The sequence below is a fragment of the Suricata suricatta genome, chromosome 15 (genome assembly GCF_006229205.1).
Source record: "Suricata suricatta isolate VVHF042 chromosome 15, meerkat_22Aug2017_6uvM2_HiC, whole genome shotgun sequence".
In the NCBI taxonomy this organism is placed as follows: domain Eukaryota; kingdom Metazoa; phylum Chordata; class Mammalia; order Carnivora; family Herpestidae; genus Suricata; species Suricata suricatta.
The window spans coordinates 78,466,859-78,483,742 of NC_043714.1; the positions used below are offsets into that span (position 1 = coordinate 78,466,859).

The following is a 16,884-nucleotide window of genomic DNA, read 5'->3' on the forward strand; positions in this document are numbered from 1 at the left end:
CCTGGACCCCCGCCAACCATGCCCTGCCGTGATCGTCCAAGCAAAGACCAGGATGCCCCTGATTCTCTCCTCAGTGCCCCACATCCAGGCACGGCCACTCTGACCTTTCCGAAAACCTATCAGTGCACAGAGTCGCAGCGTCCCCGAAGCGGCCGCCCTGGCGGTGGTTGAACATTTGCTATCTTTCGTGCAGAGCCCCGTCTTCTGTAAACCACCATGTTCCCCCAAACCGTCCACCCATTTTAAAAGGGGGCCCACAACCCTACAAGGAAGGGCCTCACCCTAGACAGGGGTCCTTGCCCTACAAAGAAGCCAATAACCTCAGGCCAAGAGAGGAGCCCTGCGATTTCGTGCCCGGAGTAAATCGCCCTATCAGGGGCCGCGTAACCCTGGAAAGTCACCCAGCCTCTTGGTGGGTCTCCACGGCCGCTCATTGGGCGACGCTCGCCCTTCGGCCGATTTCTTCCATGTCCGGACTTCCTCCCAGCCTCCTCCCGGGCCCCGCCCACACGGACCCCGCTGCAGGAGGTCGGGTCAACGGCGGGATCTCAGGACCCTTCAGCTCCAAGGGACGTGCCATCCCAATGCGCCTGTGCAGAGGCCACGGCGGCCGGGAAAAAGCCTCGGACACCGCGGGATGACTACAAATCCCGGCGTGCACTGGGCTCACGGCCGTGCCGGAAAGTGAAGGGGTTCTCGGGCCCGCCCCGGAAGATAAAGCGGCTCTTTTCCGGCGCGTCTCCTCTTCCGGCCGCGCTGGGCAGCAGGTAGGACGTGTTTGTGGCGTGGCGGCTCTGATACCATCCGCTGTCATCCGCTGCCTTGGGGCCCATTAGGTACCCCGGTGGAATTCCTGAGAAAGAACTGGGGCGCATGGTCAGGGATGGGGGTGGGAAAGGGTCGGGGATTGGAGGGAGGATCCTGGAGAGCTGCGATCCTGAAGCTTGAGTGGCGGGGGTACCTGGGCCGCCCGGACATTGACCGTAAGCTGCTTCCAGACCACCGCCATGGGCCGCGTCATCCGTGGACAGAGAAAGGGTGCCGGCTCGGTGTTCCGCGCGCACGTGAAGCACCGTAAGGGAGCTGCGCGTCTGCGAGCCGTGGACTTCGCTGAACGGCACGGCTACATTAAAGGCATCGTGAAGGTGCGGGGAGCCCGCCCGGGTGGGTGGGGACACGGGGCGCCCCGCCAGAACCCGCAGCTCATGCCGCCTCGGCCCGCAGGACATCATCCACGACCCGGGCCGCGGTGCTCCCCTCGCCAAGGTAGTCTTTCGGGATCCGTACCGATTTAAGAAGCGGACGGAATTGTTCATCGCTGCCGAGGGGATCCATACCGGCCAGTTTGTGTACTGTGGCAAGAAGGGTAAGCTTCGCGGACGCCTGGGTTGCCTCGTCGTTCAAGGTTGGCTCGGTCGAGCCCCACGGTGGGCTTGACGCTGACAGTGGAGCCTCCTTGGGATTTTTCTCTCGCTCCTCTCTGTCCCTGACTCGCTTGTGAGAATGCCTTTTTCCTTCCAAAATAAACTTTAAGTGTTTGGGAAAAAAAGAAAAGGGTAAGCTTCATCTCTGGGAATAAAGGTCAGGATGGGGAGGGGACTGGACCTGTGGTTGACGGAGGAGGCTCACATCCTAAGTCAGAAGAGGAACATCCAGGCATAAGTCTCACTTAGTGAGACCTATTTTGCTACATATACCAGATGCGGTGCCCAGAGAGCTGCGTTGGAGGCGGCTGGATGTTGAGTGCTCTGTGCTGGCCGCCTTGGGGACTTACGAGCAAGTTTGCGTTTCTGATGAGCAGTAGTTAAGGAGGACCGCTTTGCCATACTGACCTATGGTGCTTCTTGCAGCCCAGCTCAACATAGGCAATGTGCTCCCAGTGGGCACCATGCCTGAGGGCACTATCGTGTGTTGTCTGGAGGAGAAGCCTGGTGACAGGGGCAAGTTGGCCCGAGCCTCTGGAAACTACGCTACTGTCATCTCCCACAATCCAGAGACCAAGAAGACTCGAGTGAAGCTGCCCTCAGGATCAAAGAAAGTCATTTCTTCAGCCAACAGAGCAGTGGTTGGTGAGTGGCAGGCAGCAGTTGAATACTGTTTGCTGTGGGTCGCCTGTGATCAGTCAACAGCTAGACCCGGGCTTTGGGACTTGTTCGGCAGACTTGGCAGACTTGTTCTGTGGTGTGGCCTAATAATCTGCACTTCCATAATTCCTGCTGTCACGTCAGTGTAGTTAAGAGCCTTTTCAGGGATGTGTTAACTTTCTTTAAGCTACCCAGTACGTACCTTAAAAAGGATTTGAACCCTGGTTTGTTCACTTTGTTATTTGGGCAACATCTTTGAATTTTTGTGCCAAACCCAAGGGATGCTGTTGAGTGTATGTTTACAAAGTAAGCAAAATTGGCCAAGATGTGTGTCTCAGGCTGGGATAGCCATCTGATTGGTGTTTGGAGGTTAGATTGAGTGACCTCAGGCAGGGCAAAATGGGGGCTTCCCTGGAGAACCATGGGTTGAGATCAACATTACAGATTCCGTGGGGAAAGCCCTGGCTTGGCTGCCTGAGAAATCTGGAAGAAATTTAATGTCTGCTGCTAGGTTGCAAAGACTGTAGTGGTTGGTGGTAGTTTTGGGGTGTTAATGGAATTTGGGGAGCTGTGTGATGGTATAGGACTGTAGGAGAGGATGATTTGTGTGGGGGCGGGGTGCTGGCAAGGATGCTCTCTGCCCGATGGGGTCTTGAAGTTCTGGGAGGGTATGGTGCACCTCCTTGAGGTACCTGATCTCCCCAACAGGTGTGGTGGCTGGAGGTGGCCGCATCGACAAGCCCATTCTGAAGGCTGGGCGTGCTTACCACAAGTATAAGGCGAAGAGGAATTGCTGGCCACGTGTGCGTGGTGTGGCCATGAACGTAAGTAAACTCGAAATGGGCAGTTGGGATGTTCAGGGATTGGGGGCTGGGAGGCTGGATGGACAGGTCCCTTCCTGGAGTGTCCCCTTTCTGGGGTAGACAGTCTGTAATGTGAGCCTCTATTGTACAGTTTGTTGGCACATGTCAGTTGATCCTACTCTTAACCAAGTCCTCAGAAAAGTGGGATCCACACCCTTATTGATAACACTTTTCTTGCAGCCTGTAGAGCATCCTTTCGGAGGTGGCAACCACCAGCACATTGGCAAACCCTCTACTATCCGCAGAGATGCTCCTGCTGGCCGCAAAGTGGGTCTTATTGCTGCCCGCCGGACTGGGCGTCTCCGAGGAACCAAGACTGTGCAAGAGAAAGAGAACTAGGATTGAGGAGCTCAATAAAATCTGTCCTTTGGCCACTAAGCTGTGCTTGCTCATGGTTTCAGAGGGAAGGGTCCTTGCTGGGAGGACTGCGTGTAGCCCTTTGTGTAGAGAGGAAGAAGATGAAGTTAGATTCACCAGTAAATAGTGAAAGCTCTGGGAAGAAGAGGTGGGGGTTCTAGGGATCTTCACACCTTGATTTCTGGAAGCCACCCTTCCGTGCAGTACACAGAGCAGAGAATTCTACCCACATCTTGTGTTAACTTCTCAAGTGCTTGGAGGATCTAAGTGAGTGTGGATGCTTTGGGGGCAGAGTGGTGTTACTGAAGCCTGCAGACTGGAGAGCTGGGAAGCCAGGACCAGGACAGTCAGGTTAGTTTTCTCAGAACAAATGGGCTTCCTGTTTGGCCCAGTGTACCTTGTCCCAAACTTTGAACAGGCTCATCAAAGATGGTAGAACCAAGGCAGATGCTGCTGAGCCAGCCTGGCACTGAGATGGTAGTGGAGGCTCATCAGTGCCTCAGCACCAGGACACTTGTTTCTCAGAGCCCCCTGCCCCAGTGGTTCCCTTTGTGAGCCAATGTAAAAAGCAAGGGCTACAGGCCTCTATAAGGAATCACTTGAAGCAGGAAGGTTGGGGACAGGTAGGTGGCTGCTTGAGGCAGAATGCCCCTTGTAAAGACTGGAGGCAGAAAAGCAAGGGACTGAGTTCTTGGGAGATCATCTGCGTGCATTGGAACCCATCACTTCGGTGGTTTTTTTTTTTTTTTATAGGTGTTTTTTTTCTTTTTTGAGAGACCATGTGAGCAGTGAAGGGTCAGAGAGGGAGACATGGAATCTGAAGACAGGCTCCAGGCTCTGAGCTAGCTGTCAGCACAGAGCCCCACCTGGGGCTTGAACCCATAAATTGTAGGATCATGACCTGAGCTAAAGTTGGATGCTTAACCAACAGCCACCCAGGGGGCCCACCTGGGGGTGGGGGAGGGGGGATTTAAGAGGCTGTATGCAGTAGGCAGTCTCTCACCAGAAAGACGTTTTTGTTGCCAGATGGCTCCTTGTTGGTTCCTTGCTTGTGGATAGCATGAACCTTGCCCCCAGGTCTTGCTTTCCTGGGCTCCACTGGCCTCTTGAGCACCCACGACACCTAGACAGTGACCCTAGCAGGGCTAGGCCTTGGTCAAGGGTAGGGAGAGTGGGCTTGGTCACCTGACCTATAAAATAACCTGCCACTGCTTTATCTTTGGGATAAAGTGGTTTGGGTCCCTGGGCAAGAAGTGGTCTTAGGAAGGCTTCGTTCCAGTAGCAGGCACCCAAGGAAAGCCCTTATCCTAGTGGACAAGGTTTGGGTTCAGTGTGCTGAACAAAAGGGGCGTTAGCCAGTAAGCATCTTCCTTGGTGATCACGTGGCTTTGCCTCTGTAAAGGAAAGGGCCTGGTCTTCTGTTGGTAGCGCCCTGAGGGGTTACTAGAGAGCTTTAATGAAAATTGCTGTAATGTATTAGTCTTCCAAAGTCGGTCTCTAAGCCTCCCCTTGCTTCCCAGCTGAAGCTTCGAGGTGACAGTTCCAGGCTGCCACCCAGTGGCCGCGCCCCCGATTTCCGCCGCTGAGTTTCCAGTTCCTCAAGGAGACTAACTACTGAGACGTGGAGTCCGTTTCCCAGAGCGGCCCGAGGGTGCCTCCGGTTCGGACCCGGGGTGGGGGCGTCACTTCCGGTTGAATTGGCTGGTCACGGCGGGTGGGGCTCGTGGGGGCCGGCCCGGCGGCGGCTGCTCGGCGGTGCTGAGGTGAGTGTGGCTGGGCGGGGGCGGCGGTGACCGCGAGCTCTCCCAGACGCGGGGTGCCAGCCCTTCCCTGTAGCCAGCGATGCTCGGGCCGGGGCCCACGCCGCGGTCGACGTCTCCCGCCTGGCGTCCCTCCGCCAGCCTCCCTCCCCGCTCTCGGGAGCGCCCTCGAAAACCCCTGTTGCTGCCCCAGTGTTTTGCAGTGGGTCCCCAATCCCGACTGGTGTCCTCCCCAAGCCTGGCGTCCCGCTCTCCGCTCACCCTGGCCTGGAGTCATTCGCCCGAGACTCCGCTTCCCGGGTCTTATGACTCCGGGAGCCCCGGGGTCTCTCCACCGGATTCCTCTCCCCAGGTCGCCCCAAAGGGCTGTGTCCCGGGATGCCTGGGACCCTCATGGCCTGGTGACTCGAGGCCCGCTCCGCCCTGCAGACGGCAAACCAGCTCTCCAAATTCACCCCGCTACCCTAGCCCTCTGCTTGAACCGAGTCTTTCCCTCGCATGTGGGTCCAGGTTGTGTTCCCCAGTTCTCCCCAGCCCTCCACTCCCTGCCCCTGCTTCTCCCCAGATACCCCGTTTCCTGCCCCTAGCCCCATCTCTCTCCTCGCCTAGTCTCTAGCTTGGGGCAGTTGATGCCAAAACACACTCTTTGCTGTCAGCTCTTGTCCTTCCCATTTACCATCCCTCCTTCCGTGCTTCCTCTTGCCTTTCGCAGCAGTTCCTGAAATGCCAGTGCCACTGATATACCTTCCTTCCCACTCTCTTTGCCTCTGGCGCTAACAGGCTTTTCTCTTCCCAGCCACGTTTTTCTTTCTTTTCTTAGAGGTCTCTATTCAAGGTCAGGAACTGAAAGCTTCTTAAGTAAAAAAAATAAAATAAAATGCACCGTTTATGTGCTTTGAAAACATTTGGAGAATAGATTACCAACACTAATGACTGGGTTTGCCACGTGTATTTAAAGCTTTTAATTTTTAAAAAAATACATTATTTATTTATTTTTTTAAAGCAATCTCCAAGGTCAAGGAAGTCTAATGCTGTAGGGACTGAGCCATCCAGACGCCCCTAATTTTTATTTTTATTTTTTGCTATTTATTTTTTTAATTTTACATCCAAGTTACTTAGCATATAGTGCAACAATGACTTCAGGAGTAGATTCTTTAATGCCCTTCACCCATTTAGCCTATTCTCCCTCCCACGACCCCTGTAATAATCCTCTGTTCCATATTTAAGAGTCTCATGTTTTGTCCCCCTCCCTGTTTTTATATTATTTTTGCTTCCCTTTCCTTATGTTCATCTGTTTTGTATCTTAAAGTCCATATATGAATGAAGTCCTATGATATTTGTCTTTCTCTGACTGGCTAATTTCGTTTAGCATAATATCCTCTAGTTCCATCCATGTAGTTGCAACTGGTAAGATTTCATTCTTTTTGGTTGCCAAGTAATACTCCATTGTATATATATAAACCACGTCTTCTTTATCCATTCATCCATCGATGGACATTTGGGCTCTTTCCATGCCTTGACTGTTGTCAATTGTGCTGCTGTAAACAGTGGGGTGCATGTGCCCCTTTAAAACAGCACACCTGTATCCCTTGAATAAATAGTAGTGCAGTTGCTGGGTTGTAGGGTAGTTCTATTTTTAATTTTTTGAGGAACCTCTGTACTGTTTTCCAGAGTGACTGCACCAGTTTGCATTCCCACCAGCAGTGCAAAAGCGTTCTTCTTTCTCTGCATCCTTGCCAACATCTGTTGTTGCCTGAGTTGTTAATTTTAGCCACTCTGACCTGTGTGAGGTGGTATCTCATTGTGGTTTTGATTTGTATTTCCCTGATGTTGGGTGATGTTGAACATCTTTTCATGTGTCAGTTGGCCATCTGGATGTCTTTGGAGAAGTGTCTATTCATGGAGCGCCTGGGTGGCTCAGTTGGTTAAGTGGCCAACTTCGGCTCAGGTCATGATCTCGCGGTTCGTGAGTTCGAGCCCCTGTGCTGACAGCTCAGAACCTGGAGCCTGCTTCAGATTCTGTGTCGTCTTCTCTCTCTGCCCTTCTCCTGCTCACACACACACACCCTCTCTCTCAAAAATAAATAAACATTAAAAAATTAAAAAAATAGTGTCTATTCATGTATTCATGTCTTGCCCATTTCTTCATTGGATTATTATTTTTTGGGGGGGGTGTTGAGTTTGATAAGTTCTTTATAGATTTTAGATACTAACCCTTCATCTGATATGTTGTTTGCACATATCTTCTCCCATTCCATCAGTTGCCTTTTTGCTTTGCTGTTTCCTTCACTGTGCAGAAGCTTTTTAACTTTTCCCTCGCCTCCAGAGACATGTTGAGTAAGAATTTGCTGTGGCCAAGGTCAGAGAGGCTTTTGCCTGCTTTCTCCACCAGGATTTTGATGGCTTCCTGTCTTATATTTAGGTCTTTCATCCATTTTGAGTTTATTTTGGTGTGTGGTGTCAGAAAGTGATCCAGGCTCATTTTTCTGCATGTCGCTGTCCAGCTTTCCCAGCACCACTCGCTGGAGAGACTGTCTTTATTCCATTGGATATTTTTCCTGCTTTGTCAAAGGTTAGTTGGCCACACATTTGTGGGTCCATTTCTGGGTTCCCTATTCTGAGTGTCTGTTTTTGTGCCAGTACCATACTTTTTTCATGGTTACAGCTTTGTAATACAGCTTGAAGTCTGGTATTTTTTAAAGAAAGCTGTTGAAGTGAAATTGCTCTTAGAGGCAGGGTCCCCAGTCCCATTTGCTTTCCTAAGCATCCCTTATTTTGAACGACATACTTTCAGCAGTTTTTTTCTTTTGTTTTGATTTCTATTAGTTTTATTGAGGTGTAATTGATAAATAGGAATTGTATGGATTTTAGGTGTACACTTGATGTTTTGATGTATGTGTATATTGTAAGATAATCACGGTCGACTTAATTAGCATGTCCATCACCTCACATAGGCACCATTTGCTTTTTTTGTTTTCTTTCTTTTTCTTCGGTTTTGTTTTTGTTTTTTTTTCTTTTTCTTTGTTTTGAGGGAGAGAAGACGGATGAGTCTGGGAGGAGCAGAGAGAGTGAGAGAGAGAATCACAAGCATGTTCCTTGCTGTCAGCACAGAGCTAGATGCGGGTCTCGGTCTTAGAAACAGTGAGATCTTGCCTGGAGCCGATGTCAAGAGTCAGGTGCTTAACTGACTGAGCCAACCAGAGCCCTTTTTTTGTTTTCTCTGTGGTGAGGGTATTTAAGATCTGCCCTCTCAGCAAGTTTCAAAGTTACAATACAGTAGTGTTAACTGTAATTACAGGGCTGTACATTATATCTCCAGAACTTAATCATTGTGAGCAACTGAAAGTTTGTACTCTGATGAAAATCTGTCCATTTTCCCCAGCCCGCAAACCCTAGCAGCCTACCATTCTACACTCTGCTTCCGTGGACTCTTAGATACTACATGTTAGTGAGATCATGTACTATTTGTCTTTCTGTGTCTAGTTTATTTCACTTCGCATGATTTCTAGGTTTACCCATGTTGTAGCAAATGGCAAAATTTCACTCTTTATAGCTGAGTAGCATTCCATCGTGTGTATACCACGTCCGATATCCCTTCATCTATCATTGGACACTCAGGTTGTTTCCATTTCTTGCCTGTTGTGAATAATGCTGCAGTGATGATGGGAGTGCACATGTGTCTTTGAGGTAGTGATTTCATTTCCTTTGGATAATAGAACAGGTGGGATTGGTGGATCATGTACTAGTTCTATTTTCAAGTTTTTAAATGTTTTATTTTTTAATTGTTGAGAGAGAAAGAGAGCATGATCAGGGGAGGGGCAGAGAGAGAAGAGGGAGACACAGAATCCAAAGTAGGCTCTAGGCTCTGAGCTGGCAGCACAGAGCCTGACGTGGGACCCACACCTGTGGACCAAGAGATCATGACCTGAGCTGAAATTGGATGCCTAACCACTGAGCCACCCAGGCGCCCCTATTTTCAATTTTTTGAAGCACCTCCACATTGTTTTCCATAACGGCTGCCCCAGTTTACATTCCTACCAACAGTGCACAGGGCTCCCTTTTACCCGTATCCTGCCCAGCATTATCTTTTGCTTTTTGATAACGCTCATTCTGACAGGTGTGAGGTGATAATTCATTGTGGTTTTATTTGCAGTTCTCTAGTGGTGTCAAGTGCTTTTTCATGTGACTCTTGGTCATTTGTGTGTCTTCTAGGAAGAAATTTAGGTTCTTTGCCCATTTTATGTTGGGTTTTTGTTTTTTTTCCCCTTATTGACTTGTGTGAGGTCCTTATATATTTTAGATCTGGAGAGCCTGGGTGGCTCAGTTGGTTAAGCATCTGACTTCAGCTCAGGTCATGATCTCGCGGTTCATGGGTTCGAGCCCGGCATTGGGCTCTGTGCTGACGGCTCAGAGCCTGGAGCCTCTCTTCAGATTCTGTGTCTTTCCTTTCTCTCTGGCTCTCCTCTGCTCATGCTGTCTGTCTGTCTGTCTGTCTGTCTCAATAAAAACGAAAAACAAAAACAACAAAAAAAATCATACCTTGATTCATTATCAGATATATGGTTTGTAAATATTTTCTCCCATTCCTTAGGTGCTTTTTCTCTCTATTGATTGTTATCTTGCTGTTAATACATTTTCTTATACCTTTATATACCTACTAGTGTTTTTATGTTTAAAAATCTGCATACCGTTATATACTGTTGATATTCTACACTTAAGAGTTCCACTCAATCTTACAGCTTTGTACTGCCTCTGATATTGATGTGGTTTCTTTCTTCCAACCACGGTGACCGTATGACTGTTTCCTGATGGTTAACTATTGAAGTTTTGTTTGTTTGTTTGTTTTTGGGATTTGTTTTGTTTTGTTTTTGTTTTTGGTACACAGGCACATGGTAACATTCTTGTGTATCTTCTTATGTGCATTAGCAAGAGTTTTACAGGGCACACTCTTAGAATTAGGGTTTCTGACTGAATTTGCAGGGTTTCAGCTCTCCAAGGTGGATTTCCAGAGTGACTGTACCAGTTTATACTCTATAGGACTCTGAAAATCTCATTGTTCCCTATGTTTTCAACATTTGATATTGTGAAACATTTTTATATTTTCCCCAGTCTGTGGGGAGAGAAGTCTTAAATTTGTGTTTCTCCAGTTCTTCGTGACATTGAAGATCATTTCAAATGTTTATTGGACTCTTTAATTTCATTATCTGTGACTTTCTAAGTAATCATGTGTTTACTTTGTTAAATTAATGGTCTTTTCCTTTTCTTTTTATTTCAAAATATATTCTATGTATCTTTTTTTATGTATTATATTTGCAAATGTCTTTCACTCTGCATCTTGTCTTTTAGTTTTGTCATGTCTTGTACAGAAAAAAATTTTGGAGTAAAATTAAACAGCTTTTCTTCTGTGGACTGTATTTTGCATATTTTTGCTTAGAATGGCTGTAATTTTTAAAAAGTATTTAGGTTTTCTATGTGCTTAAAGTATATCTTTGTTTGCCACAGGAGTCGGGGATTGAATTTTATTTTTCTGTGGAAAATCATTTGTGTTGGCACCATTATGAATAGCATGCCATTAACATATGCCTGGGTCTGTTCCTTATCTTCTTTACTGTGCTCACACTTCGCTTTTATTACCATAGCCTCACAGTAAGTCGTGATAGGAGGTAGGGCATGCTCTGCCTAGCTTAGTTCTTTTTTAACATTGTCTTGGTTAATCATGGATCATTATGATATTAAGTCACTTTGGTCAGATTTCATATTATGTCCTATTGCAGTTTGGAGTGCACAGAATTAATAAGTTTACTTGAGGAGAGTTGACATTTTTATAATATTGAGTCCTCCTGTTTATGAATACTGTCCATTTCTCCATAGGTGTTTTTGATGTCCTTCAATAAAGTTTTAGAGTTTTGTTCCTAGCATTTTGGACCACACTCTGATGGCCATTGCTGCTTGTATGGTATGTAGAGTTGTGTCCCTTTCTTTCATTTCATTTCTTATTTTAGAGAGAGCGTGAGTAGGGGAGAGGGACTGGGGGAGAGAGAGAGAATCTTTAGCAGGCTCCGTACTCAGCGTGGAGCCTGATGCAGGGCTTAATCCCATGACCCTCAAATCATGACCTCAGCCAAAATCGAGAGTTGGATGGTCAACTGACCGAGCCACCCATGTGCCCCCCTCAACTTTTTTGTTCTTAATAGTATTTTTTTTTTCCATCTCTTTTCTGCATTGAACTTGCCAGATGGTTGTCGTTAGCATTTTAAAGAACCAGTGTTGAGTTATTTTCTGTTTCTGTATTTTATGTATTTTTAAATGTTTATTTTGAGAGAGAGAAAGTGCGTGCACAAGGGGGTACAGGGCAGAGAGAGGAGAGAGAGAAGCCCATCTCGGGGCTTGATCTCCCAGACTGTTGGGTCAGGTCATGACTTGAGCTGAAATCAAGTGAGACGCTAAACCAGCTGAGGTGCCCAGATGCCCTAGAGATGATTTTGTTTCTTTAAATCGAGTGTTCTTAATTTTTTCTATTTTTCCTTGAATTCACTTTTCTTAGTCTGTGTTTAATTTCTCATTGAATGTTTAGGTCGTTTTTTTTCAGTCTCTCCTATGCTAAAATAAGTGCATTAAGAATGCACATTTTTGGGGCACCTGGGTGGCTCAGTCGGTTAAGCCTCTGACTTCAGCTCAGGTCAGATCCCATGTTCGTGACGTTTGTGGGTTCGAGCCCCGCATCAGGCTCTGTGCTGACAGCTAGCTCAGAGCCTGGAGTCTGCTTCCAGTTCTGTGTCTCCCTTTCTCTCTGACCCTCCCCCTCTTATGCTCTGTCTCTTTCTGTATCAAAAATAAATAAAACATTAAAAAAAAAAAGTGCACATTTTTCAGGATGCCTGTGTGGCTCAGCTGGTTAAGTGTCTGACTCTTTTTTTTTTAATTTTTTTTTTTTTAGTGTTTTATTTATTTTTGAGACAGAGAGAGGCGGAGCATGAGCGGGGAGGGGCAGAGAGAGAGGGAGACACAGAATCTGAAGCAGGCTCCAGGCTCTGAGCCGTCAGCACAGAGCCTGACGTGGGGCTCGAACACACGAACGTGTGATCATGACCTGAGCCGAAGCCGGACGCCTAACCGACTGAGCCACCCAGGCGCCCCAAATGTCTGACTCTTGGTTTCGGCTCGGGTCATGATCTCTTGTTTGGTGAGTTCAAGCCCCTTGTTGGGCTATGCACTGATGGTGTGGAGCCTGCATGGGATTCTGTCTCTCCCTCTCTCTATGCCCCTCCCCTGCTCGTGTTCTCTCTCTCAAAATAAATAAATAGACATTAAAAAATTTAAAACAGGGGCGCCTGGGTGGCTCAGTTGTTTAAGCTTCCGACTTCGGCTCAGGTCAGATCTCACGTTCGTGGGTTTAAGCCCCGCGCCAGGCTCTGTGCTGACAGCTGGCTCAGAGCCTGGAGCCTGCTTCTGGTTGTGTCTCCTTCTCTCTCTGACCCTCCCCCCTCATGCTCTGTCTCTGTCTGTATCAAAAATAAATAAAACATTAAAAAAAATTAAAAAAAAATTTAAAACAGAATGTACATTTTCTGTTAGGTGGCCTTTGTTTCCATTTCTAAGGTTTTCTGGAAAGGGGTACTTGTTTTTAGCATGTATTTCCAGCATAACAGCAGTCTGATGAGAGAATATTTTGCCAAATGATGTCAGTTTTTTCCCTTGTTGCCTGTTTTGTGATGTTTTTTCAATAGTTTTGAATGTACCTTGGAAAATGTGTATTCTCTATGCTTTAAGTAACTGTTCTCTACTCAGTCTCTTGCTTCTGAGGGAATGTGTTAAAATCTCTCATTCCAGGGGAGGTATGCCAGGTTCCTCTTTGCTTCGTTAGTTAGCATTGGCTTTTTACATTTTGAGCTTGTTGGTAGATTCATGCGTGTATGTAATTACATCTTTTTGGTTGATTTCCCTTTTACTGATGTGTATTATTCATTTTTGTTCCTATTAATGAGTTTTGCTTTCAGTTCTGTTTTAATTGGTATAAATAAATGCTGAACCACGCATACCAATGCATATTAAGCTCAGAAAGATGATGAATGAGGGGAAGTAGTAGCCAGATGAGTATAGACAACTTGTAGGTCCTTTGATAACGTTCATCAGAAGCACAGCTGATCTGTGGTGGTGCCATTCAGGGTGGAGCTTCACCCTTGGCACTTCAGGGCGGAAGAAGTGCCTGCGGGGCAGGAGGGTGGATGTCAGTGCTGCTTCTGTGGGGATGGGCCCTCGTGATTGCCCCTTGAGCTGTGTGTTCAGGATTTCTCGACTCTTCTTCATAAAAGTCATATTTCAATAAAGAGCTTTCAAGGTAAAGAAAAGGTGTATATCTTTTATAGCTTTATTTTAAGTAGTGTTTGTTTGATCTCTCTTACATCCAGCCTTTCTCTGTTACTTTATTTTAGGTTATGTAGATGCATTTTGTGCGTCTGCTGGAGAGTCTTTGCTTCTCGTAGGTGAGTTTAATCATTCTATTTCTTATCATTACTCTTCCACTGAATTGTTTCTACTGCTGTTGTATTTCTTGCCATCTGTACTTTGACTTTGTTCTCTGCCTTCTATTGATTTTTTTTCCTTTTTCCCTCAACATGTGTCATGTTGTCTTTACTCTTTCATATAAAGTGAATGAGTATCTCCATCTTCCTCCTGAATGAGACAGCTTGGCGTGTCAGGGAGGTTGAGGGGAGCAGATGACCTGAGGAGCTGTGTACGTGTCCATGTACTGGCGCAGGGTTGGGCAGGGAGCAGTCCGCCTGGGAGGCCAGCTGTGCCCTGAAGGGGGTGAACATGATCCTGAAGGTCCACGGGATGGGCCAGCCTGGGCCTCGACGTGTTCCTCTCTCTTTCCTCAGCACCAGTGGGACTTACTGCTGCCCTCCTCCCCTTGGAAGCCCAGGGCACAGGTGATGGCAGCTTTCCGCCTGTCTGCCCTGCCCCAGGTGAGCATCTGCTTTCCCTGCGAGGTGGGAAGTCTCCACGCAGGGCTTTCCTGCTGCGTCTGCCTGAGCAGGCCCTGTCAGGCATGTCTGGTCCGGGGCGCTGAGTAGAGGAGTGGTGACCCTGGGACTCCCTAACCTTCCTGAGTTAGCTGGCTCAGCAGCCCGGGCTCGGGCCGCTCCCCTGGGCCATGCTGGAGGATCGTTTCCGTGGTCACCCCTGTGGCGCTGCTCCTAGTATGCTTCCGCGGCCCCTTCCCCCGGGCCTCCCCTGAGCCGCACCTGGGCCTGCAGCAGCCCTTGTCATTCCAGGCTGAGGTGACCTTTGAGGACGTGGCCGTGCTATTCTCCCGGGAGGAGTGGGGCCGTCTGGGCCCTGCTCAGAGGGGCCTCTACAGGGACGTGATGCTGGAGACCTACAGGAATCTGGCCTCCCTGGGTAAGGCTCCTCACTAGGATGCAGTTCAGGGAACAGCCCTGGGAACCGAGGGCTCCGCAGGGGTTGGGCTGGGGGTCTCAACCCCTGGTCTTAGGCAGGCCTGGTCTGCACAGAGGAGGGGCTAGCCTATGCTTCTCAAATCTGACCCTGAGCTCCCAGATAAGAGTACCTCCCTGCCCCAGGCCCAAGATGGACCCCTCCTCAGAGGGATTGTGTCCCTCCCAAGTGGAGAGAGCCCTCTGCACTCTTGTTCCCTGTGCTCAGATCTCCTCCTCATGACCACTTCCAGCCCTCCAGAGTGTCCAGACTCCCCGTCAGCCCACTTTGCCTGTGCTTCTCCTTCTGCCACAGGAAAGAGATCCTGTGAGATCATGCTCAGTGCAGCCCTGATCCTTGGCACCAACCCCAGGCCCTGATTTCTTCCTAGGAGCTGGACGTGCAGGTTCCAAGCCTGGGGTGATCACACAGTTGGAGCGAGGGGATGAGCCGTGGGTCCTGGATGCACAGGGTGCCAAGGGGAAAGGGCAACCAAGAGTGAGTGTCTCAGGTGCGTGAAGGGGCCACTTCCCCAACAGTTGCCAAACAAGCATTTGTTGGGGTCCAAGGTGTGTGGTTAATGGCTCAGGATGAGAACAAGATGCATCAGGGCAGCCCTGGGAGTGGCCTATGCTGAAATCCAGGTCACTTCTATCAGCCTGAGTACTCATTGTGGTAATTCTCGAGCTGAATCTTTTAGGGGTGTGAGAGAGGGCCTTGTTAGCAGAGGATAAGAGGGAAGGGCATTCAGGTGTGCTGTGAGTGCGGGCTGGGTTCCTGGGACCTCACGGAGCCCTGCCCTCCAGAGTTCATGCCCCATGAGGAGGGCCAGACAGGGCCCCAGCGGTGGAGACCGCCGCTTCATTCTCCTTTTGTAAAATTACCACTTGACAGGCATGGACCATTACAAGATAGAGAGAGTATCTCATCACCCAGATACCAGGATGTTCTATTGTGCACCTGCTGTCCCCTTTCTAGTGCTGTCTGTTCCACACCCATACAAGTGTTGCTTCTAAACAGGGATGCAGTGCTCCCGTGTGTACTGTTGTCACCTCCTTCTTCACTCAGTGAGTGTTCCTCTCTTTACATGAGTCACGCACGCTTTTGCTGGAAGTGCCAGTGGGAAGGTACTTTGTAGTTTCGTTGCCTCAGACAACTGTCAGAAGCGTTATTTTGCACATGTCTTGATGATGTCCTAAGAAGCAACTGTTAGTTCAACGGACGTGAATTTCTCTTTTGTAAATTTGTTTATTCAAATATAAATACTTTTAGAGTCAGGATAAACCTTAAGTTTCTAGCTCAGTGAACTTTTTCTTTTTACATTTATTTATTTTTGAGACACAGAGAGTTGGGGAGGGCCAAAGAGAGAGGGAAAGATACAGAATCTGAAGCAGGCTCCAGGCTCTGAGCTGTCAGCACAGACTCCGATGTGGGGCTCGAACTCACGAACCGCAGGATCATGACCTGAGCCGAAGTCGGATGCTTAACTGACTGAGCCTCCCAGGTGCCCCAGTGAATTTTTATAAAAATCTTTCAAATCAAGATGTAGAATGTTTCTAGTTCCCTGGGAGCCCACTGTGCCTCCTGTCATTTCCCACTGCTCCTCACAGGGCCCTTCTCTCTGACTCCTAGAGACCACTCTGCCCCTTAGCTCTGTGTCTGGTCTCATGCAGGACATCTGAACGTTGTGAGGGCTGCCATGTTGTACACAGTTTGTTTTCTTTCATTGCCACATGGTGTTCTGTTGTGTGAGTATGCCAAAAATTACTTTCCATTCTTTTTTTTAAATATTTATTTATTTTGAGAGAGAGAGCAGGGGAGGGGCAGAGAGGGGGAGAGAGAAAATCCTAAGCACATTCCACGCTAATATGGGCCTTCAACCCATGAACTGTGAGATCATGACCTGAGCTGAAATCAAGCATTGATGCTTAACCGACAGGCACCTAGGCACTCCAGATTATTTTACATTCTTGCTGACCTTTGGTGGTCCGCATTTTGGGGTTGTTATGCATGTTGGTTCACAGAGAATACATTTCTGGAGGTATGTTTCTGCAAGGGGAGTTGGTGTATGAATGTCTGGTCAGGGAAGGAAGGAAGGAATGGAGGCTCGAGGGTATCAGGAACCATTCTGTATGGCATTTTGAGTTTAAGGGGCTGGTAGCTCACTGAGACCCCTGAGAAAAGGCACAGGAATGAGCATGGCCTGCTAGGGTGAGGTCAGGGACATCAAGGTCCATGGTTAGCACGAGGTTGGCTTTCTGATGTCCTGAGGAGGCAACTGGTTTTCCTACCATGAATTTTGGGTGAATTAGCTGTTGTTAGGTGCCCTTAGACACCTTCTTCTTTGTCAGATGTGCTTTTTTTTGTTTTTACTATTTTTTT

General features: G+C 48.2%; 2 protein-coding genes across 3 annotated transcripts in view; both read left to right on the plus strand.

The window, feature by feature from the left end:
* The first annotated feature begins 664 nt into the window (after positions 1 to 664).
* Positions 665 to 3,325, plus strand: RPL8 (ribosomal protein L8). Its single transcript, XM_029923124.1, has 6 exons — positions 665 to 767; positions 999 to 1,145; positions 1,225 to 1,366; positions 1,851 to 2,069; positions 2,793 to 2,908; positions 3,128 to 3,325. Exons 2-6 carry the CDS (start codon positions 1,008 to 1,010, stop codon positions 3,284 to 3,286), a joined length of 774 nt encoding a protein of 257 aa, XP_029778984.1. The 5' UTR covers positions 665 to 767; positions 999 to 1,007; the 3' UTR covers positions 3,287 to 3,325.
* A 1,640-nt stretch (positions 3,326 to 4,965) lies between these two features.
* Positions 4,966 to 16,884, plus strand: part of ZNF34 (zinc finger protein 34) — a 14,616-nt gene continuing 2,697 nt past the window's right edge. The window contains exons 1-6 of one of the 2 annotated variants that reach the window (XM_029923097.1): positions 4,966 to 5,067; positions 10,936 to 11,020; positions 13,497 to 13,547; positions 13,944 to 14,030; positions 14,340 to 14,466; positions 14,894 to 15,013. In XM_029923097.1, coding sequence (XP_029778957.1) covers positions 13,998 to 14,030; positions 14,340 to 14,466; positions 14,894 to 15,013 — 280 coding nt within the window. In that variant the 5' untranslated portion in view covers positions 4,966 to 5,067; positions 10,936 to 11,020; positions 13,497 to 13,547; positions 13,944 to 13,997. The remainder of the gene's footprint in view (positions 5,068 to 10,935; positions 11,021 to 13,496; positions 13,548 to 13,943; positions 14,031 to 14,339; positions 14,467 to 14,893; positions 15,014 to 16,884) is intronic. The other variant, XM_029923098.1, reaches the window with a different exon arrangement.

Bases quoted from the DNA above. Each gene is read 5' to 3' on its own strand.
- RPL8 (XM_029923124.1), top strand. From the start codon at position 1,008: ATGGGCCGCGTCATCCGTGGACAGAGAAAGGGTGCCGGCTCGGTGTTC. The intron at 1,367-1,850 runs GTAAGCTTCGCG...TGCTTCTTGCAG, and splicing joins TGTGTACTGTGGCAAGAAGG to CCCAGCTCAACATAGGCAAT. The intron at 2,070-2,792 runs GTGAGTGGCAGG...TCTCCCCAACAG, and splicing joins AGCCAACAGAGCAGTGGTTG to GTGTGGTGGCTGGAGGTGGC.